This window comes from Chaetodon trifascialis, chromosome 17 (genome assembly GCF_039877785.1).
Source record: "Chaetodon trifascialis isolate fChaTrf1 chromosome 17, fChaTrf1.hap1, whole genome shotgun sequence".
Classification (NCBI taxonomy): Eukaryota; Metazoa; Chordata; class Actinopteri; order Chaetodontiformes; family Chaetodontidae; genus Chaetodon; species Chaetodon trifascialis.
In genome coordinates this window covers 19601089-19616283 of record NC_092072.1, presented here as the reverse complement: position 1 = coordinate 19616283, position 15195 = coordinate 19601089, and the positions used below count along the sequence as shown (strand labels likewise).

Here is a 15195-nt window from a genome sequence, read left to right as displayed (position 1 = left end):
TCATTTCCTTCTCCAGTCACCTGCATCTTTAGCGACCTTAAAATGATATTAAGCTGTCATCGGACCACCCAATTCACTAATAACACCTGCAGCAAAGTATTATTTACAAGCTGCAACGTTCCTGCTTCCAGTCCAGCTGGGGACATTTGTTGCGTGTCATTCTCTTCTATCTTGCCTTGCCTCTCTGTACTGTGCTGTCTAATAATGGCGAAATGCCCCCAAAACGAGCTCCTGGGTTTCAGCAGCACAGACAGTAATAGCTCACTCTGTCAACCCTAGTAATAGTCTACAAAGCCTCAATTTAAATGACAGCCAGCACATTAGATGATTGTCTGCACAGAGGCATTCTTCGATACCTATCCGTGTACAGTAATTGGCAGTAAGCATCCGTTTTCGCTGCACCTCATCATATTGAGCGAGACGTGGATGGCTGGAGAGCCGCTGCCTCTGCAGCCGCTGCGTACAAAGGGTTACACGGAGTCAGCCGCAGTCTAAAAATAGACTGTTGCTCTCGCCTGCCTCTGCACAGGCCTCTGTGGATCTCCGCCCTTAAGCTCTTGCACGTGAGGTAAAAATAACCCTCTTCATGAAAACATACACACACGCACTCTGTAGGTTTTTTCACTCTCAGCTTCTCCCCTGTGACATAACACAATCTCTGGCTGTTATAAAAAGATGCAAAGAGGCTCTGATAAAATGTTGGTTGGAAATGATTTGCTCTTCTGTTTTGCTGTGTAGGCCATGATGCAAACTGTAAACACTGCACAGTCACACACTGGAGAAAAGCTGCACACAAGACAACTGAAAGACCTCTCACACAAATCAGTTAAATACCTTTACATGTAATTGCAGTATAGTAGTAGCTAGAACAGTAGTTGGCTGCAGAAACCGGAGCGAGCCTCTGCACAGCACTGAGGTGCTGGAGCTCACTGTTACTTTGCGTCCATGGTTGAGTTTATAGACCTCAAATTTGAAATGATTCATGGCTTTGCAGTGGTCAGATAAAAGCGACCCAGTGTGCTCTAATGTGATTATCATGTACTTTTGGTCTGAGGCAACACAGCTTTTAATTAGGAAGGGGTCATTTCACTGTGACCGGCTCATCCTGAGCTGGTGTTATTACTGCCATTAAAAAAAGGCCTCTCTGACACAGCTTATTGCAGGTGGTGGTAATTAGCAATGTAGTATCAGAAGTCACACCATTTGTTTTTTTGGCAAAAAAAAAAAAGAAAAAAAAGAAAGAGTTGTCGACCCCAGTCATCCATTGTACAACTGTAGCTCTCTGCACGCAAACATCGCCTGTCCACTGGCTTTGTTGTTCTTTTCAGTCGGTGCTCAGCTTTGCAATGTCTTCCAAGTGTTGCAGACCTGTGTTTCACTGTGCAGTGTTCGAATAAGAGACGTGCTATAGCTGCTGTAAATATTTAATCATTTTCTGCCGTTGGTTCAGTTGTAAGCAGCGTTATCTTACAAAATCACAAGGTCACTGGTTCAAATCCAGCAAATGGAAGTTTGTATGTTCCCCCCAGTGTGCTGGTTTTCTCCTGCAGTCCCAGCACATGTCATGTTGCCCGTAGCTACGAGTGTTGAATGTGTTTCTATGATGACTGAAGCAGTATGTGTGTATCATCAGTAAAAGGCATTGAAACATTACTGGTGTCGGTGCAGGGGTTGGTTGTACTGACACTGCACATGGACTAATTTCTGCTAATGTGCATTTGTTATGGCTCCAAGTTCATTTGTAATGGGAAGAAACCAGGCTCAGTCGCTTAAGGAAGAAGTTATCTGGACATCCTCAGTTTAAATTGGTTTGTATTTCTGTGAATTTCATCAGAGGTTTGTTTGTGATTCGTAACTAAGCACGTAGACATTGGTTGTCTCTTGGGAGAAGATGTGTGGGAAGCAGCTCAGTGCTGTGAGTGATAGAGTCAAACAGGTGTTAGTGGTTAAATGCTAGTGAGTCCACTTGCAGGCATCGACACATAAAGAAGTCACAATCCTCACTTTGCATCCTTACGAATTCTGACTTGTGTTCATATACAAGTATCTTGCAATAGAAAATACATGTACGTTTGTAGGAAACATGGTGTAACACTGCCTAGATACCATGTCTGCAGATACAGATCCTCCTCATCCTGCGTTATACTCAACCAAGAGTTTAAACTTCAGAGTCCTCAGAGCAAATTACCTCGATGAAAATGTGGGAAACAGGTTTGTTTGTGACAGTACATGATAGTCATGCCAACCACAGCGGCGTGCTATCTTATTTCTGTCGGTTTTATGTCAGAGTTATTCAAACAGAATATTATTCACTGAACAGTAACGTTTACGTGGGATCTGTTCAAACATGCAGGGCAGAGCCAAGAAAATCGCAGAGAACATGACTGTGCCTTATGCTGTGCGCTTTCAACTCGCTCTGAGCAAGCACAAATCTCTGTTCCACACCTCTGCTCTACCACTGCTCTCTAGAGTCAAGCTTATTGTGAGTCATCAAAATATCAAATAGACGCTGGCGAGAAAGCAAGAACGATATTGTCTGCACCTGACGAAAATGCCAACGCAAAGCCCCGTCGACTGACACATGTTGACATGAATATAGACCTCAGCAGAGACCTCATCAGTATGCACTGACACGGATAACTTCTTGTTTCTGCTGATCTGGCTTTCATGTGTGCATGTCTTTGTAGGATTTATTTGAACTCTGATCACAGCTCACCCTTTTGAACAGAGAGAAATTTGGGTGCATTCGGTCCACTCACTTACCCATCCATCCATCCATCCATCCATCCATCCATCCATCCATCCATCCATCCATCCATCCAGTTTCTCATCTACCTTTGCCATCTCTCTGTGTCAGGGAAATGAAGGCCAAACAGGCTATTATCAGCAGGGGGCTGGGGGGGCAGGGAGATGCAGTGGACTGAGAATTAGGCCTAGCGATGGTCCACGGTGGCCCCAACTCTGCACAGAGGTTGTTATTAAATGCCTTGTAATAGGCTAGATTAGTCTCGAGATATGACCTAATCCTTGAAAGACTCCACAATCAAATCACTGGAAAAAGAAATGGTGGGAGTCGTGGTGGTGGGAGAGCTTGACCTGTAAATGCTCTCCTGCCTTTGTTAAAAGCTCTTTTAGGGCTGCTTAGGTGTTCAGTGTTGTGTTTGTTGTACTTACAATCACTGTTTTATGAGCTTACTTACATTTTTTTTATTGCATTTTCTTTTTTTTTCCACTGTCATGTTGCTGCTATGTTAAGGCCCAGTGCCCGTACTACTTTTGCGTTTGTTGCAGTCCAGGCTTCATCACACCAGCATTTACAATTGTAAAATTTATCGTCATAATCAAGTCAATCCAATAGAATCACTCCACTCAGTCAATCTGCTTGCTCATGGCAAACCTGGCTATTTATTCGCACTAAAGTTAACTTCACACACAAATTTGCACCATTGACCAAGACCAAGGAGTCTTAACAGTGCTTACCTTTGATGGAATGGACACTATGGCTGTCAGAATTTGCCAAAAATGATGGTTAATTATTCCCTCTAAAATATCTAATTTTGCAGATTATGTCCATAAGATGGCAAACCAACACAGTGAGAAGACATAGTGCTTGTACCGCATTACAACATACATGTTTTTTGAAAGATCAACATAGCGACACATCACAAAATAAACAAATGAAATGATGTCCTCGACCATGTTGTTGAATTATTTGCTTGTTTCATCTTGACCTACGTTACATTTTCAATCCATGAAAGGAGCATTGTGTGCAGGGTTTCCTGTTGGTGCTGGTCCACTTGTCCTGGAAGATTCCAGTGTCCTGGAAAAATGGGAAAAATGATCATATTACATATTATCTGACCCTACTTTCCCATCCCCATTTCCCATGTTTTTGTGTCCAAGTAACAGCCATTTTTGAGAGCCGCTGAACAGGCTGCGATGTAATCTTTCTGGGCGTTTGCACACTGAAAAAGCTTGTTGTTGCCATTGACAGGCTCAGATTGTAATTCTCAGTGTCTAACAGCATTAATGAAAGGATCTCCACAGAGTTACCTTTCTGTTAAAGAGTAAGATCTGTTCTGTTTAACCATAACGGCTATATCGCTCTCGCCAAAACCATCAGACTCTGTTCAGAGAAAATGTCATTTTATCATTGTGAGACACTTTGTTCACACCAAAAACAAAATTAAACCCACCAAAACTGTCTTGGTTTGTCTTTCATTGCCCCAACAATCATCACCAACTCTTTGGTTTGGTTGGAATAAACCCTTAATTCACTGAATCGGGAGAGCAGCGAGAGAGACGGTGGACATCAGAGAAGCAGGTTGGGGGCAACAGCGCTTAGAGCTGGAATATTCAATCTCAGGAATTATGACTGGAGAGATTTAAATATGTCCAACTTCAACAGATTTTCACCATAAAAAAGAAAACAAAGAAAAAACAGTATTGCTGGACAAATGAAGCTGGTATGAAGAACACTGTCCATCATGTTGTGCATTCGCTTTATCTGCCGCAGTGGTGCTGCTGTTTTTTCCACAATTGAATATTAATTTTCACAATCAAATGTATAGATTTTATCCATTTATTTTTACAGTTTTTTTGTATATTCAAATTAAGAATATTTGTTGACAGCGGATAGTGGACAACCAGGATCTTATTGTCTTTGACGGTCACTTCAAATTGATCGACAGTTTTATCATTAATTGATCAGTCATTGCTTTGCAGTCATTTATATTATTTTGAGCTGACTGTTAGTTTTGAAGTGTTGGTTGGACAAAATGTTTTGTCTGCATTTGGCTAAGAAATTGTAATGGGCAATCATCACATTTTTATTCATTTTCACAGACTGCATGACATGAAAAAAGTTCTTTTAGCTTATTGACAGTGAAAATACTTGTCGGTTGAAGACCTGCTCTAAATGCTTTGACTTTTCTGATCACCAGCCAAGTCTAAATATTGGTTCAAATTAGCAGCCACACAGCAGCTTTGACTTCATAAGAAGTTCAAGTTATATGAACCTTTTCAACTTAAACCTTCAAATGACTTTCTCTCCAGTCATGTTTGCTGTCATAAAGCTGTGAAGCTGCCGTAGTAATTATTCATAACTCGAGTCGCTTTATGTAGTAAACTGACATGTGCGGTGTGAGAGCACATTTGAAATCCACATAGAACCTCATTTTCAAATACAAAACGACACAGTTAACCTTTTATCAGCACTGTACTGTGCAGATACTGCTGCATCCTTGCCTTTGTTCGCCTCTTTATTAGAAAAGGCATTATTTCCCCTTTAGAGTGGTTTCTATGTTAGCATAGAAGTCTCAGAATGGATCGCGAGTCAGCAGACTGAGAGAATGTAGACTCAAATTAACACATGAAATCCCACCAAATGAAGGATGTTATGAATGAGAAAACTCCACATACAGTCAATTTAACATGAAGTCACTGTTACAGTAAATCGGCTTCACATCTTTTCACTGCTATAATGCTAAATGTTTGTTTTTATACTTGAAAGACATTTGTTCCCGTGTTGTTCCCCATTTGAAGCGTCAGTTTGAATGTGGCCGTCCGGCTCTGAGTAATTACATGTCAGAAGCGAAGCAGTCAGGCCCTGCCAGACGGCGTCATCCCATTTAGGGTCCACTTGCATTGTTGCAGCGAGGTATTTTTAGACTTAGCATGTAATGTGTGCTTTTGAAGACGACCGAATGAAAAGCAGCACCCATCTGAAGATGGAACAGTCAGTGACATAAGCCTCGTGCCACTAATCTTCAAAGGTGGACGCATTCGAGTGCGCCGCAGCGAGAGCAGGAGCTTTCCTTCCCTCTTTGTTTTGAAGTCTTAATTGTTATTTAATTTGCGTTCTGCTTTCTTGTAAAGGCTGTGAAATGATAATTGCATTGTCTTTTCTCTCCCACCTCACTTTGATGCATATGTCTCATCAAGAGATTCTTCTTCTTGTAGTGTAATTTCATTAATTATTCACAATACAGTATGTCAGGGAGATGAGGCAGCAGATCACCTGGAATGATGCTCATGTGTTTTCTCATTCAAAGTAACATAATGGCCAAAACAGATATCTAAGATAGAGAAAAATGCCTCAATCAGATTTTCTTCCACAAGTCCCACCCATTATTTTGGATGATTTGTGATTTGCTTGTGTGATCCAGTTCTCATACAATCTATAATCTAATCTCATGGTTTAATACACCGTTTGATTACTCACTGATGATAGCTGTTGAGAGGAAACACACAAAGCACTGGCCAGTTCAGTCGGGCTGCCCGTCTTCCTCTCAGTGAGTCAGAAAATGACTCCTGAGGGAGCGTCCCCTGAACTGGAATCCAGAGATGAACCTGCCGATCAATACATTGATCCACTCTATCAAACAGAATGGAAATTGCTGAACACATGCAGCTGCAGCTCTTGAATATGTTCACTGAGAAGTCATTTGCAGTGGTCAGTGTGGTGCCTGTCAGAACAGCGATTCACTGAGGCTTGGAAACAGAGAGCGAAACACTGAGGAAGACTCTGCCTTTATAAACACCTCTTTTTGTTAGTTGGCCTCCTGTTGAGCTGGATGTCCAGGTAGTTTGCAGTTAGCTGCCCACCTCAAAGCCACACTGTGTCATGTCTCTAAGTAGGAAATGATAGGAGCACTGAGGGCACGGAGAGATAGACTGCAGCTTTGACTACTTTGTTCTGTTCTCTGTGTGAAGAGGACTCTGATGGTGTCTGTCTCCCAATTAAACACTTGAAGCAAAATCTATCACTCATCATGACTCCAGCAAGAGGCCTGAGACGTTTCTTCTCTCCTGTGAAGTGCTGCTGTGTTGTGCCAGTGTGTCACCGTGCAACAGAAGTTCAATATGTATCTCTGTGTGTGGTGATTTTTGAGTTTGAGAAAATTCTCCTAGCACCTACGTTCATAGAGCCCCATCAAAACGCAGTGGATTTTCTCAAAAATGGATGGTTTGCAAGCTAAAAGCTGCTGTAATAATGTGACAATAATATTGATTGTGCACAGATGTCAAAAATGATGTGTTTGTGTGTGTGTGTGTGTGTGTGTGTGTGTGTGTATTTGTCAGACTAATTTAATGTGTGGAGTGTTTTCTAAAGACAACATCCTCTCTGTCATATACATTTTAAATTCATGGTTCGTTGTTTTCTTTACCAGTAGTTTAGAAATGTAGATCTAAGTTTGGATCCTGGATCCAAATTTCTCATCTGAGCTGAAATTAGTTTGGAAACCCCAGATTTAGTCATGTGTCCTGATGGATGCAAGTCCAATAGTCCCTTTTCCTTTGACTCTGTTTTAGTCTCTACCTGTTCTTTAGAAAAGTGTGTAGGGTCTTACTGTGTGATACGTATTAACATTTGTCTGTCTGATGTTTGATGCTAGGTAAGGAGCCTACAGTGTGCTTACCAGAGCTTTTTTTTTTTTTTTTTAGCTCAAAACAGGTGCTGCTGCAGAATTTTTAAATCAGGATTGAAATGATGGTAAAAATGATGGTGAAAGCACTTTGTAGCCGAGCAGATCTGCAGAGTTGGGTGATGATTCTCTGTGGGTTTGTTACTGCAAGTGACTCCGTTTCATAAACCTTTTGATTAGCAAAGCTAAGTTTCTAAAAAAAAGTGACCTTTTGGGGATATGTGCTTTTAACAGTACTGCAGCAAAGTTCAGTGAACAAGCTAGGAAACTAGCAGTTGTACTTGTAGATAATGATGAGACCCTCCTCTGATGTGCTTTAATGTCTGTCAGATATTTCTTTTGGATTTCTTCACTCTCATCAACCTCAACCTCTTCTCAACTTAAGCAGACAGCTGTTTTCACCATAGCAGCTGTGGCCAACACACAGTAGCCACCTACTGAGCCTGTAGCGACGGACAGTTAGTGCCTACCTAATGTGGAGAACTTGACAAAGAGGCAGCTAAAGAGATCTTTACCTCAGAAGTTGGTAGAAATCAAAACAGAGCAGGAACTATGAATATTAGACTTTTGTTTATCAGGTGGCTAAAAACAGGACTCAATGTGACTGCTAATGTAGCTCCATATCTGCTGATGTGTAAATAAGCAACTGTTTGCTAACCCAGTAATAATCTATCAGTGTTGTGTTTACCCCCTATTCTGCTGCTCCCTGTCAGTGCTGCTCTAATGCCTGCTGGTATTTTATGGGATTTTGCTGAGGCAGAGCAAGTTGTGAAGTTGTGGGTTGTATCACACACACATTGGGGGCTGTCCTCCTCATCCCATATTCCTCTTCTCCTATCTCACCTTTCCCCTTAGGATATCTGAAGCCACTGTCTTTGTACTGAACTCTACCGATTTGTGCAGTCAGAGAAAGAATAAACCCAGTTGGTGTTTTCACTTTTGAATGATGGGGCCTAACTGCTCTGTTAGTAATTAGAGGTGGGCTTTGGGGTTGTTTTATGAGGACAGGTAAGGCATCAGCTTACACTGGTACAGCAAGAATCCTGGATGTGACAATTGAAGTAACCTCGGGCAACAAACACCCAGGTGCTTGTTAATAAATAACGTACCTGCAGTTGAGAAGGGGAGGCTTGAACCTGAGGGTGTTTGTTCAGACTGGATAAATCATTTTTCTCTTGCCAAACCACACAAAGAAGCTGACATTGGATTCATCAGACAGAAGTGTAAGCAGATGAAGATGAGCAAAGACCTCTGTGATTTACTGAGGTTGTTAAATGTATAATTCATGCAAATTATGTTCGTCATTCCTCTGCTTTTGCTGCTTTTAAATAAAGTTTCCAGTTTCATCTTTGTTTCTAGTCATGGTCGCTGTCATGTTGCTATTTTCTTGAGACCCAGTGTCTGTACTTCTTTTGCTTTTGTTGCAGTTGAAGCCTGGTCACACCAGCATCTAACGTGGCAACATTTGGTGGTGAAATCAGTCATTACAATAGAGTGAGCAAATTCACAAAGAAAATCTCAGGGTTGACCAATAACAAGCTGTCTTGACAGGGCTGACCCTCGATGAAAGAAGAACCAGAAAGTCCAAAATGGAGGAAGCTATTGTAGTTTGTTGTACCACCAACTTTTATTGAACCTTCCTCTGTCAGAATTCTAACCTGCGCCACAAAAGAGGAATAGTTTTCAATGGTAGAAATATATTTTGGAATAAACTGCTGTGACCAGTGCTAGCATGAGCCTTGCTTGCTGCTATGTTAGCCATCAGCTTGCCAGCGACAGTAGTTCCACTTTCCCAGAATCTTTGATGACATTTTGGAGTTTTCTTGTGCTCAGTCAGAAATGATATGAGCAGAAACTTGTAACCGTTTCCCGTGTCCTGTTGCAGGATGGCGATCCAGGTTGACAAGTTTGACTTTGAGAGCCTGCCACAGCCGGACCAGGAGACAGCTCGCTTCACCAACCCCAAACAGCTGGAGGAGGAACGGCAGCATGCCCAGGGCTGCCAGATCAACAGCAAGCTGGGCATCTGTTGGAGCATCATATCCTTCCAGTGGCTACATGTTCGCTAGAGTTATATCAGAGCAGCCAGCCTGAGCTGGGCAGTGCTAGAAGGAAAGATAAGTATAATAAGACTTATTTTTAGAATTGAGTGTCCTTAGTATCTAATGAACCAACCAGGTAATAATCTCCAAAAGTTTCAAGTGGTCGACCAGAATTATTCAGCACAGTGTGGTTGTTGAGTGTTGTTGTTTGTTGACATCAGTCAGATCAGTGATACAGGACATCTGGATCCTACATCTGGAGGCCCTCTGGCCAGCAGGGAACTTGTTCGGCTGCACTGACAGATGGGAAAGTGTATGGGGAAGTACTTGCTGCTCTGCCACTCTGAGGTGATGTTTTAGTGTGTGTATGTGTGGGTGTATAATTGTCCCACATACTCGCAGCAATATGATATAACATTTTCCCATAGGTCCTAGTTTGTGGTCCTTCCAAGGTAATCTTTGACACCATCACTGTCAGCGTACTGCCTTCGGGGAGGTGACCCTTTGTATATATTCCCTTACATACTGTTGTCTTCTGGCCTGCCATGTACAGCACATGTACACCACCAACACGCGAGCTGTCACAAATCAGAAAGGCAGCTGGGTTAGTATTTGTGTTCAGTGGGGCTGCTAACAGAGATGCTATAATGTCTTAACTAATGTAGTTTAAAACCTTGGAAACCATGGCACATTGGGTCTGTGTCTAACTTCACTTCTTGAACCACACAATGATACTCGCCGAGATGCTTCCTCACGCCTAAAATCTCGTGAACCCACATAGTTTGTCCAGTCCGTCCACGTGTTTCAGCCTTCCCTCCATCCACAGCGAGGGCCAGAGCAACTTTGAGCTGACATTTTCACATTTAGTTTTTATGGATAACACAAAGTGTCTGCAAAATTAGGTACTTCAACACATAAATTGAGCGTCACGTCCACGGTTATTGTGTATCAAGGCAACCAAAGTGTCTCAGCTGAAAAACGATCCTCCTCCAAAGGGCTCTCAAACACTCCCAGCTGAGTGTTTTCTGAAGAGTGTCTAGCGTTGTCAGCTGTGAAAATACGCTGGTGGATACTGCTCCATAGAATTCAAAATGAAAAATCTTCTAAAGGGTTTTTCAACCAAATGGTCCCAGGAACAAAGGATTGGAGGAACTGACCTAAGGATAGAAATTAGAAAATTAAAGCTCCTCTATCTGATGCTTTTACATTCATGCTGCCGCTACAGTACATTCACAAGAACTGTGACTGTTAGGCTAATTAAACCACTGGCAGATTACAACAGCAGCGTTGTTGAGACAAAGGAAACCAAAGCATTTTTTCATGCAAAACAACAAACTGTTGTGAGACTAGACTCAAAATAGCAGCACCATAATGTTGTCAGATTAAAAAAAAATTGACAATATGAAAACATCATGGTTAGAAAATGTACTTAAGATGTCAAGGTGATCACACTGGCAGCACATGATTATACAGTGCTTTTCAAGTGCTGCTGTTGGCTGAAAACCATAGCGTTTCATTCATTCAAACCATCCTGCTATTGGACATCATACAGAATATAATAGGGAACATCTGGGAAGCACATGCTGCAACATACAATGCACAACAATAAAAATTTACTCCTGCTTAACACAGTGATGCAAGAGAGAGTGAGTAGGCAAACAAATCCAGGCATACTGCTTTGTGAAAGTACAAAAGTTAAAAGCCTTTATTACAGTGGTTTCATGAGAAAACACAAGGCCAGCGTGCATTAACGGAGTCTGAATGGAAATGGTACACTAGATGTAGCAGGCTTGAGGGCCCACTTTGATGACTTTTAGTAGTGCAGACTTGGCTCTGTGCCATCTAAATTATTTGAGGAGGCCAAAATTTAAGCCAGGTTCCCCGAAGTCAAAAGCCTGGTAAAGCTCATGGGTTTAATAAGAACTTGTAGCGCCTGGCGTCAGCACACAACTCATCAGTCAGCAGCTAGCGCCGCACATATTTAGAGATTTAAGAACAGCCTGTCAGATTGTTGGTGAACATAGTGCAGTTTATGATGAATCCAGTCTCTGAGCTACTGTAGTTGCTATTATATTTTTCCTTTTCATGAAGGCGTAAACACGTTATTATGTGTATTGTTTTATCTACAAGTAATTTGGCAGCGTGTAGGCTGGAATGAAGAAAGAAAACGTCTTCCTAGCAGCATGTCTGCTCGCACTGCTTTTACTGCAGCAAAAATCGGCGTGAAACTGCCTGTTTCATGGTTTTATCCTATTTAGAATGTACATTATGATTATGATGGGATTTTTGAATATGAGCATGTTTCTTTTGTAGCTGAACAGCTCATATACAGGCTCGAGTGAAGACGTCATCAACAGACAAAACGTGGAGCTCCTCAATATGCAGTAACTGATTTTTCAGAGCTATAGGGCCCAAAAAAAGAGAGAAACAGTTGGCAAGTGTGCAGACTAAGTACAGTATTTCACTGATGTTAAACTCAACTTATGTTAAGTCACTTATTTATTCAGTGTCAGTGGCCCAACACCAAAACTATCACGTTATCAAGTCAAGCCTTGATGTTATCATTTCCTGCGGCATTCCTTTGTGTGCAGAGAGCGACTCGGCTGTCTAAAGCCATTGGACTAGCACAATGTAAATTTTGCTCCAGGATGGATTTTCCCTTTCCCACATGAAAAACTAGAGAAATAAAAGATTTGATTACGGCACATGTCACACTCACTTGGCCCTTAGCCAAATAAAAGTCACTTCATTTTGTAATTTATGAAGATCTTACAGTACAATTCGTGTTTTGTTGATGGTTTTCACTTACAGTGACTCACTCATAGGGAAGGACTGACATACACAGTACAGGCACTGAGAGAAATACAAGAAATCACGTAGAGAGTGTATTATGCGTGTCTTCCCCTTGAGGAGGTCATTGCAAGTTCATGAATCGTCCGTGTGTTAAATATCATTTGTGTCTCAACAGCACTAATAACCCCTACAGTTATTATTGTAACTCCCTGTAAAGCTTTCTAAGACAGCATAGGACATCTAGATTACAGTCTGTCTAAGATAGAAGTGACAGCGCGTTACTTCAACTATAGATTGACTTAAATGGACACTAGTACGGTTTAGGGCTTGTTTTAAAATTGTACGGATCACATTCAGGGCACCGTGCTCAGCTGTTCACCTTCGGCACTGCTCTTCGTGCCATTTCTCAATCTAAACTGAGGCCTTTTGGTCTCCCCCCATGTGTTTTACTAAAAGCCATTTGACTGAAATGTTGCTAATGTAGCTTACAAGCAAGCACCAAATGAGGAGCATAATCACAAATAAATAGCCAAGACCTTGAAGCCCGTCTGTCAGCCCAAAGCAGGGACTTACCACTTGTCTAACAAATCCTCTGGAGGCATTTATGTTTAGATTTTCTTTTGTGCTGTGGTGCAAGACTTTCCAGGCAACTAACAGAAAAGTGCTAAGCTCTGAATGAGTGTTGACAATAAGTTCAGCGGGTGGACGTGTTGATCATCCACACATTGACAGAGTATCTGTGATTGCTCAGCTCTGTCGCAATTTAAGGGAATGGCCACAAATAAATATGATGTACGACAGCTGAAAGTAGATTTCTCCCCTTGTGAGAGTGCTTAATCTTCTAATATAACACAGATACATCAATCCAGTGGTTCCTCCCAAATTTATTTTGCAGTCAGTCCCATCAGATGTACAGTATGCTCTTCACATGATCCATGACCTGGCCCATGCTCGGATGTACCCATTTAAACCCCAGTAAAGACACAGCTGTGGAAAAAACCTCAGGGCCACCTTACTGAGCCTGCTGCCTCTGTGGCCCACACCTGGATAAGTGCCAGAGGATGTATGGATGGATCGATGGAAGATGCCTTTTAATCATGTGCCACTCTGACCCCTTTTTCTAATATAGCTGTACTTATACTTTACTGTTCCTCATTCTTAAATTGGTACAGACAAACCACCGGACCTTTTATCTACGTTTTTCACCTACATTTGAAAAAGGTTGTGCACAGCAAATTCTGGCCTTTGGAATAAACTCACAGTGAGTTCAAATCAACTCATTTTGAGAGACCATCAAATTCACTCTAGGACAGAGTTAACGTAACTCCTTTCTAGGAGTTGATCTTTTTACCCTTTTCAGGAGTTAAAACTGAGCTCTTGTGGAGTTAAACCTATGTCCCATATAGAGTAAAACAGAACTCTCGCCTTGAGTTAATTCTAATGTGAACTCTTTTGAGTGTTAAGATTCAACACTTAAAAGTATGTTTGGAGTTAATGTTACAAAACACTAAAAAGGTTTTAGGAGAAAAAGGCTGCAAAAACACACCATAATGTTTAGTACAAATTTTTATTTTACAAATTTGCATACAGTGTGTTCAACAATCCATGCTGTGTAACAAGTCACATTTTCAAGTGCAAACAAGTGTAAACATACATTACAGCAGTGTTTCTCAATTCCGGTCCTCGGGCCCACTGCCCTGTTTTAGATGTTTCCTGCTCCAACACACCTGATTCAAATGATCGGCTCGTCATGAAGCTCTGCAGTGGCCTGATAACAAGCCACTCACAAGTCTAAGACCCCGTTTACACTTACGGAAAATGCATATGTTTTCATGCGGTTTGGCCTCTCGTTTAGACGCAAACAGAGTTTTTTTTCATGGAAAACGACCATTTTTTAAAACTCCGGCCAAAGTAGAGATTTTTGAAAACGCTGGCTATTTGTCAGCGTGTAAACTGGGTTAAACGGCATTTTAGGTTCCGAAACGTCACAACATGCGACTGAATACTTAACGTCATGAGAGCGACCTATGTTTACGCCCATAGGCTTGGCATAGTTATGATGCGCTCGACGGTGGATTTATCGGGGTTCATGTAAACGACAACATTTTTGAAAACGATGTTGTGTGCACGATGTTATTTTTGAAAACGGACGGGCCAAAATATCCGTTCTCCAAAATACCCTGCTACGTGTAAACTTAGGGTAAGACTAAACTGGTGGGTGCGGCAACAAAACTGTAGATCACTGAACACCTGAGAAGTGTTGAATCCAGCCCCTCAACACCCAGAGAATGAACACCGAAATGTTACACCAGCAAAGACTGTCCCCAACACAAACTGTAGTTTAACTTAGAAAATAAACTCCTTTTGTCTAACTCCAGATTATTCCACTCCAGAAATTTGCTGTGTATGTAACACTGTGTATGCTTCCAAAAACTTTAAGTCACAGCACAGTCAGTTACCAGTTATACAAACTAGAGGCTCCTCTGCGCTAACGTCAGCATGCTATCACACTCCCTTTTTTGATTCTCATTTACAAAAAAGAGGAAACAAAATTTTGACTGTGGTTTGTTTTTGTTTTCAGTCACATTTGACACAGGACTAAGAGTAAACAGAATTAACAGCTGATAATATGAACACTACTTGTGGGTGAGGTGTACTCAGTGTGTCCTTCACTGCTTAGATCATATAGAGCTGCTCTGCAATCAAACAGTTGCTCCTCTTTGTGCAGAGGGGTCAGTAGATAAAATGAGCAGCCCGTATTATGTAACATATCTGCTTTAAAGCTGGGCCTGTATGAGTGTCCGCTGAGGATTGGAGCAGAAAGTCGGATGCTCAGGCTACTGATCATCATGCTACTGCAACATCCAGGCTGTGCTAATGAACACACACTGTATGCTGCTCCGGTTTCCAAACCGTTCCACTGTAGACATTCT

At 41.7% G+C, this 15195-nt stretch overlaps 1 protein-coding gene across 3 annotated transcripts in view; it reads left to right on the top strand.

Moving 5' to 3' along the window:
* The window catches only part of trappc9 (trafficking protein particle complex subunit 9), a 193607-nt gene that overhangs the window by 113088 nt on the left and 65324 nt on the right, over positions 1 to 15195 (top strand). For all 3 annotated transcript variants that reach the window (XM_070985161.1, XM_070985160.1, XM_070985162.1), the window contains one exon: positions 9313 to 9466. In XM_070985161.1, the coding sequence (XP_070841262.1) occupies positions 9313 to 9466 (154 nt within the window). The remainder of the gene's footprint in view (positions 1 to 9312; positions 9467 to 15195) is intronic.